Here is a 7,966-nt window from a genome sequence, read left to right as displayed (position 1 = left end):
CTGTTCAATCATATATATTTTTTTGCCCCCCTAGATCAGACTGCGTGCTGCTTATTACTTTTGTGTGTCGACAATTCACATTATCTTTTAGATTCGAGGCTATGCGGTCATCATTATTTGTATTCACAATAAGACCGTTTGACAGTAATGGTGCAGCACATGCAACAGACGAGTTGGTGTGTAAGGCTTTCATCTTCTTCAGACCCCAGGGGGGTGGCAGATCCATAAGCAAGGGACGGTTTCCATTAACAGTGGGCTGCTCTTTGGCTAATCACCCTGTGAAGTGGTGAAATCCTCGTGTTTTTCCAGTTAAACAGTCCCTTTGCCCTGGGCTCCGAATTAGACAGCAGCGCCTTGTCTTTGAGGAGTTTTGTCTGTAAATATCCGTCCTTTGTTTTTCTTTCTTATGTGAAAACTGCAAACCCCCTCTACCTCTGTTCACCCCGTGATGGATATCAACGTCTGAATCTCCGTCCTTATAAACATCAGTTGATTACAAATGTTAAAACATACATAATGGATCCTTACACACTAGTTTTCTTTTAAAAGCATTTCTTGCTCTGTCACGACCAAAAAACACAGCTGTGATGGAACCGAAAGGCTTTCTTTTTTTTCCCACCCTCCCCTTCCCTGTTCTCTCTCTCTCTCTCTCTCTCTCTCTCCATCTGTATCACAATCCCTCTCTGTCTTATTCTCATTCTCTCTCTGTGCACCACTGTTCCCCCATTTTAGCCTTTATTCAGTGGCTCAGTTATGTTTTATAAAGGTTGACGATGATACAGAGCCTCCCGTGTTTAAATATCCTTGTTCCTATTAGAGACAACATTACCCATTAGAAATGTTGCAGCTGCATGGTTGCGTGGCGGGAATTCTATAGCATCTTAGCTTACAGCTCACTGACCGGGGAATGCTGACATTCATGAGGTTTGCTATTCAGGTCAGTGGGTTTTTCAGCCCAACAGCATGGCACTGCAGAGAAACCTGGGGGTGGGGGTCTTTATAGTGGAAAGCTCTGTAGGGTTCCACTTCTACTGGCTGTGCTCAAACCAAAGAGTAACACGGTTACATAATGTTGCTACGGAGGACAATGTATGGCACAGTCAGTCTTTCACAACCTAATTCTGTCCTATGCGATATATTTGAAACCGACATTGAAACCGGTCTAGGTATAATCACATTTTATTGATTAAATAGGAAACATTGTGACATTAAGATAATCACACACACTCGTTCACATACGCACACTCATACACACAAAAATAGTCCTCTGTTAAACATGTGCATGTGATGGCAACTTCGAAAAAACGAAAAAGAATCCATCCAACATATCACCACTGTCATCCATGAAAGTCTTAGCTTACCTATAACACCAGCTGCCTGTGAAACATCAGCTCTACTGTCCCTAGCCTTCTTTAATGCAGTCTTACACAATGCTCAGTGCAGGCAGAGAGAAAAAATCCACAGAGTTAGATCCATATGCCTCATGGTGCTTTGATGACATGTACATACACATTTGTTACAGCTGACAGGCACTGTGTGACTTAACACAGTGTTAAAAAAAATTGGTGGGGCGAGGAAAAGGAGTGAGATGGCTTATCTGGTTGAAAAAGTAGGGCATGCGTTCTGCTACATACATTCAAAAAGATACTGTGGAATATCCTGTCTTGGCATGAACTGTACAGGTACGAGATTCTGTTTGTTTGCATACAACACGAGGGAGCTCCAAGAAGACTAACATTGATCCACAAAGTTCACTTGAAAAGGAAAAACTTGGAAAAGACACGGACAAAAACATTCTAAAAAAGAAGGCCAAGTAACAAAGGCTACAAAGATCCCTCCATTGCTCTGTAACAAAATTTTCTTTTGTGTGTGTGTGGCAGGCAGGATGATAGAAAAAAAGCACCTTTGTGACTCCTCTGGTGTTGTAGACCTGGATGAAAACCACAAGACTCGATGTCGGATTGCTTGCTTGTTTCTTCTCTGAGGCTTTTAATTACCACAAAAGGCCATTATGGACTATTACGGTGCTGGAGATAATGGACGGATGCATTGCTTGTTTCTTCAGAGAAGGTCTACATGGCTTTGGATTCCAGGTGAGGGCTCTTGTGCTTTAGTGCCTGCCATTTAATTTGCATGTTTGGTTGCCATGGGGATCACTTAGACAGGGCCTGTGTGTGTGAATCCACAGCATCAGTCTGTTCAAGAGTGATATGGATTAAAAACACTCAGTTGATAAAAGAATTGTGATTGACAACAATAACAATCCAGTTGTTCCTGTGCTGCAAAAAGGCGTAAACCAGGTGCCGTGATGCCTGGTCGAATATCAAAAAGTAAATCTTGAGAAAACTGTCGCCAGTGGAATGTTTCAGGACTTTGTCATACATAGAATTCGCATATCAGTTATTTTCGGGGGACGGCAGCTGTAGCTGTTGGTGCGGGCTTATTGCTGGTTCGGCGAACGGGCATTTTGGACACGGGTATCTTGGAACGTGTGGCTTCTGCCCTCCCCTGTACAGAATGGTAGGTTGCAGTAGATCCGTGTTTGATCGGGATTTTGGACTCCCGGGTTAAGCTTGTGGCACCAGTTGCAGAACGGGCTGCAAGAATGTCTTCTTGGCTGTGGGAGAGGGTTGGGGTGACAGCCCCCGATTCTGTGGAGACATCACTGAGGGCCTCCTTGCTGCTGCTCTCCCGTGAGAGAGTGAACGGGCTCTCCTCTTCATGTACCGGAGTTGGTAGATTGGAGTGGTCCTCATCTCCATTAGGCTGGGAATCTCGATGATGGAGCTTAGGAGGTCTGCCTCCACCACTAACGGGGATCTTACTCAAAGTTGTGGGCTTCGCTGCAGGGCGGCTTTTCACTGCCTTGCTGATTGAGTCTCTATTGTCAGTTCCTTCTTGTCGTGTTAGGTCCTCTCTTGAATCTATCCTGGTATCATCATCTGATCTTTTTGAAGAAATAAAGGATGGAGTAATACCAGAAGGAGACTTTAGGAGAGGAAATTGTGGTGCAGAGGTAACTGTGGGTGACTTTGCAGTGGCAGATGTAGGTTTTAAAACAGGAGCAGTTAATTCGGAGATGGAGGCTTTCCTTACAGATGTTTGGGTGCTGGATTTAGCAGTTTGTCCTGCGGGTTGTTTTGTCTCAAGCTTGGCAATGGGAGCAGTGTTTCGGCTTGTCGATAATCCAAATGTTGTTACAAGTTTTGGTCTTGGTGTTGGTGCGGGGGCTGGGGTAGGTTTACCAAAAGGTGGTGGATAAGGGGTGTATTTGGTTGCAGAGGTAGACGTAGTATGTTTGGACTCATGGGGAATGCTCGGAGTGGGTTTTGTTGCAGGGGTTGGGGCTTGGGTAGGTTTAGGTACAGGGGTTGGGGCAGGTTCAGTTTTCGTAACAGCAACAGGTTCAGGGGTTTCAAAAGTAGGGGTCGAGATGGGAGTAGGAATGGGTGTAGAGGTTGGTATTGGGGGAGTTGTGTCAGGTTTGATTTCAGGGCTAGATTTAGGGGACAGGGGAAGTTTTGCTGGGGAAGTGGTTGATTTGGTTGTAGTGCTTGGGGCAGGCTGTGTGGGGACAGGTGTAGGGGTTGGAGTAGATTGGATAACTGGAGTAGTTGTTGCAGTTGCCGTTGCTTGGATAGGTGTTGGAGTAGGTTTGGTGAGAGGGCTGGATGTTGGGGTAGGGATAATAGGGGCAGTAGGCATAGAAGGTGACAAATTGGCAACCGGAGAGGACGTTGAGGTAACTGCAGGTTTTGTTAAAGGGCTTGGAATAGGTTTGGTGGTGGTAGGCGAAGGGGCAGGTTTAGTTGCTAAAGTAGGGGAAGGTTTGAAGGAGGTGGTTGGGCTGAGAGTAGAAGTAGGAGAAGGGCTAGGCCTTGATCTGGTAGAAGTTGTAGAAGACGAAGTCTTATCCGAATTATCCACTTTCAACGTGCCAGGTGCTCCCTCCATCCGACTGCTAGCTTTGACCCATTCCGCCTCGACGTCTGCTACAATATCTCCACATGCTGTCAGTGAATCAAAGCTTAAAATCGATGAGATATCTCCGAGCAGTGTGCTCAAGCGTTCATTTGCTGGAGGTTTGGCTGCCCCGCTCACCTTTGCAGAGTCCTCGGATGACGTAGGGCCCTCTTGCGGTGTAGGAAGCTGAGGCTTTTCCTCTGCCTCCTCTACAGAGCGAGGTGGAGGCCCAGGTGTCAGCGTGAGACTTTCCTTTATAATCTCAACGCTGTTGGAGCGGGAAGCAAGAAGGGGAGGGCCAGGTTCACCCTCCTCCTCCTCGTCGTCATCTTTCTCTTTACCACGCCAGCGCACGGTACCAAACAATCCTTTCAGGCCTTTCCTTTGCCGCCCGGGCCTCTGAGACTCGGTCTGAGCCTGCCGTTCTCCCATCAGTCCACGTCTGCCTTTGCGAAGCATGTTGAGGAAGCTCAGAGACTTGGCAGAGGTGAGCGAAGAGATGGACTGTCTCGTAGGAGTAGTTTCTGAATTCATGTTCCCACCTGTGAACTCCTCCAGTGGGGCATCGTCTTGTTGACTCTCTTCCTCCTGGTCGAGATCCACCTGCTCTGCCTCTGCTTCTGGAGCAGTAGGTTCATTTAATCCATCCAGAGTTTTGCTTTGCGACGGCGGTGATTTAGGCCCTCCATCTCCTTTCCCACGTATGGAGAAGATGCTTGCGACGCTGCTCCCAGGCTTCCGCTTGCCGAACAATTTGAAAGCTTTCCTGATTTTACCTGGAGGCTGAGGGTCACATGGCGGTGGTTCACAGCTCTCAGACTGTGCATCCATATTCCAGCTCCACTGCAGTGTGTCTTTACCTTCGTCTCGACGGCTCGGTCTATGCTCACACGCTCTCTCTTTGTAACCTCACGCTCAGATGAATGAAATGTAACTCCAATGAGAATAAATAAATAAATTACCTTTTCCCTTAAAATTTCTGCAGACTGTTTTTTGCTAGCAATGTGCATCTATCTCCGTCTCCACTCTCGTTCCCTCCCTCTGTCTATTGCTCTTTTTTTTAAGCGCTCCCTCTTTCTCTCTCTCTGCTGTTCCTCCCTCCCTAGCCTCCGCCCTCCCTCTCCCTCTCTTTCTCTCTGCTCCTCTCCTCTGGCTGCTCCAGCCGGTCGCCATGGCAACTGAGAGTCTAAGCAGCTTTCGTCAGCAATGGAGCGGAGCCAGGGGCTGTCATCATCCTACCCTCTTTCTCTCTCTCCCTGTCCACTCCCTGTTTTCATCCGACTAAGTGTTCCCATCTCTCACATCCCAGTTACTCATCCAGATTTATCCTTCCTATTTGTGACCGTGCTCTCTTCATATCAGCATCACTGCTGTGTATGGAACAAAGGACAACTCGTGCAGCAACTGGCTAGATTTACAGCATCCCTACTGTGATAGATTTAGAAACAAGCAACTCAAAATATCAATCTGATTGGAATATGTTACCACTCCAAGCTTGTGTATCAGAGGGAGGACATATTGGAGGGGTGTTCAAATTTTGTAATTAATATGCCTATGATTGGTACGTATGGTCAAGTCTTAAATCTTCTCCTCATCTCTTGTTGTCCCACATGCACTGTCTTTCTGTAACAATCTTCCTTCTCTCCTTCTGCCCCTCCCACTCAACCACCCACAATCTCTCTCTCTCTCTCTCTCTTTCTCTCCCACACACACACACACACACACACACACACACACACACACACACACACACACACACACACACACACACACACGTAATTCCTGTAGGACATAAGTACATGCTCTACATTGTGCTTGTAGCCCCTCCTTTCACTTAGCTGTGTCACACCCATTTCTCTTGGGTCTTATTGACATAAGGATTCCAGTCATCAGAACTAATTATTATTTATCAGCATTCCTCTCATCATAAATCTTTATCACCCAGTATTTTAATCTCTGCATCTTTCTGCCTCGTCTCCCCATTTTTTCGAAATTGTTCTCTCTCCCCATTTGTGTCTTTTTCCTACTTGTGTATAAGATTACATACCACACCCTCTCTCTTTCCATCTCTCTTTTCTTGCACATCCATTTTGTTGATGTATATCATGAGTTTTCAGTGAAGTGGATTTTAAATGCACATACAAATAAAGAAATAATTACACAGTAATTATTTTAGAAATGTTTTATATTCACAAAGCAAGAACCATTTAAAAAAGATTTAGAAGCATTTTTGCAACACTAAACCTTTTTAGCTTACAATTATTTAAATATAAAATATAAAAATGGAGAAACGGAAACTTCTAAAGATTTTCAATTCCATGCATTTACAGTTTTTTTTTTTTTATTATTATTTTAATCGGTTTTAATATATACAGTTGAGGTCAAAAGTTTACACAGACCTTGCAGAATCTGTAAAATGTTAATTATTTCAGCAAAATAAGAGGTATCATACAAAATGCATGTACTTTTTTATTTAGTACTGACCTGGATAAGATATTTAACATATAAAAGACGTTTACATATAGTTAATAAAAGAAAATAATAGTTGAATTTATAAAAATTATCCCATTCAAAGGTTTATATACACTTGATTCTTAATACTGTGTTATTACATGAATGATCCACAGCTGTTTTTTTTTTTTTTTGGTTTAGTGATGGTTTAGTTGTTCATGAGTCTCTTGTTTGTCCTTAACAGTTAAACTGCCCACTGAAAATCCTTCAGGTCCCACAAATTCTTTGGTTTTTCAGCATTTTTGTGTATTTGAACCCTTTCCAACAATGACTGTATGATTTTGAGATCCATCTTTTCACACTGAGGACAACTGAGGGACTCATGTGCAACTATTACAGAAGTTTCAAAAGCTCAGTAATGCTTAAGAAGGAAAAACAATGCATTAAGACCCGGGGGCGTACACTTTTGAACAGAATGAAGATGTGTACATTTTGCTTAAATTTTTTTTCCAGAAGCTACAGAACCTTCAGAAGCTATAGAATATACTTAGATGTTTCCCAGAAGACAAAATGAGTTACATTTACCTTGTCTTCAAATTCAAAAAGTTTTCACCCCCCCCCCCAGCTTTTAATGCATTGTGTTTTCTTCCGAAGCATCAGTGAGCATTTAAACCTTGTGTAATAGTTGCATATGAGCCCCTTAGTTGTCCTTAGTGTGAAAAGATGCATATCAAAATAATACAGTCATTGTTGGAAAGGGTTCAAATACACAAAAATTCTAAAAAACTAAAGAATTTGTGAGACCTGAAGGATTTTTCCAGGACAAACAAGGGACTCATTAACAACTATCACTAAACAAATAAAATAAATAACAGCGATGAATCATTTAGGTAACAACACAATATTAAGAATCAAGTTTATGTAAACCTTTGACTGGGGTCATTTTTATAAATTCAACTATTATTTTCTCTTGTGGAATATATGTAAATGTCCTGAAAGTGAAATATCCTATTTAGGTCTAAACTACTGTTTATGTACCTGTCTTTCCATTTCATTTTACAACACTTTCTACTGGATAACAATACAATAGTTCGGGAGCAAAAATAAGTTTTTGTCTTATCTCCAATAGGTCACTGAGTGAGCCAGGACTGTCACTGGTGTCCCCTGAAAAGTACTTTGGTGAATGACACTGTCTACTTCCATCCATGTATACATGTCCTTTTCTCCCCTTATCTGCTCAGTATTCTCTCTTTTAATACAGGCCTCTTTCCTCCTTCCTTTACCCCATCGCAACAAAACAATGAATTCATTCATCCCTTAAGTACTCCTTTCATTGGGGCTCACTAAACAGAAGCGACTCGCCAGACAGAACAACACATTACTCTGTGCTAAGACACAAACACAAATAGTTATGAAAAAAGAGTGATAGGCTGGAACAAATGCTGGAAGAGATAAACCACCCACCAATGCGCCACTTAATTGAACACTCATCTAAAAACATTTGTCATTTTGATTCAAGTCAAGTTTATTTTTCACCTGCCTATTAGAGAAG

The 7,966-nt window shown here is 43.1% G+C and overlaps 1 protein-coding gene across 1 annotated transcript; it reads right to left on the bottom strand.

Moving 5' to 3' along the window:
• Nucleotides 1-1,163: 1,163 nt before the first annotated feature.
• On the bottom strand, nucleotides 1,164-5,032 carry LOC141299513 (uncharacterized). The gene has a single exon (XM_073829878.1). It carries the CDS (start codon nucleotides 4,792-4,794, stop codon nucleotides 2,401-2,403), a length of 2,394 nt encoding a protein of 797 aa, XP_073685979.1. The 5' UTR covers nucleotides 4,795-5,032; the 3' UTR covers nucleotides 1,164-2,400.
• Nucleotides 5,033-7,966: the final 2,934 nt, after the last annotated feature.

This window comes from Garra rufa, chromosome 23 (genome assembly GCF_049309525.1).
Source record: "Garra rufa chromosome 23, GarRuf1.0, whole genome shotgun sequence".
Lineage (NCBI taxonomy): Eukaryota > Metazoa > Chordata > Actinopteri > Cypriniformes > Cyprinidae > Garra > Garra rufa.
The sequence above is the reverse complement of the archived record's forward strand: the minus strand, read 5'-3'. Positions and strand labels throughout refer to the sequence as shown.

Bases quoted from the DNA above. Each gene is read 5' to 3' on its own strand.
- LOC141299513 (XM_073829878.1), bottom strand. From the start codon at position 4,794: ATGGATGCACAGTCTGAGAGCTGTGAACCACCGCCATGTGACCCTCAG.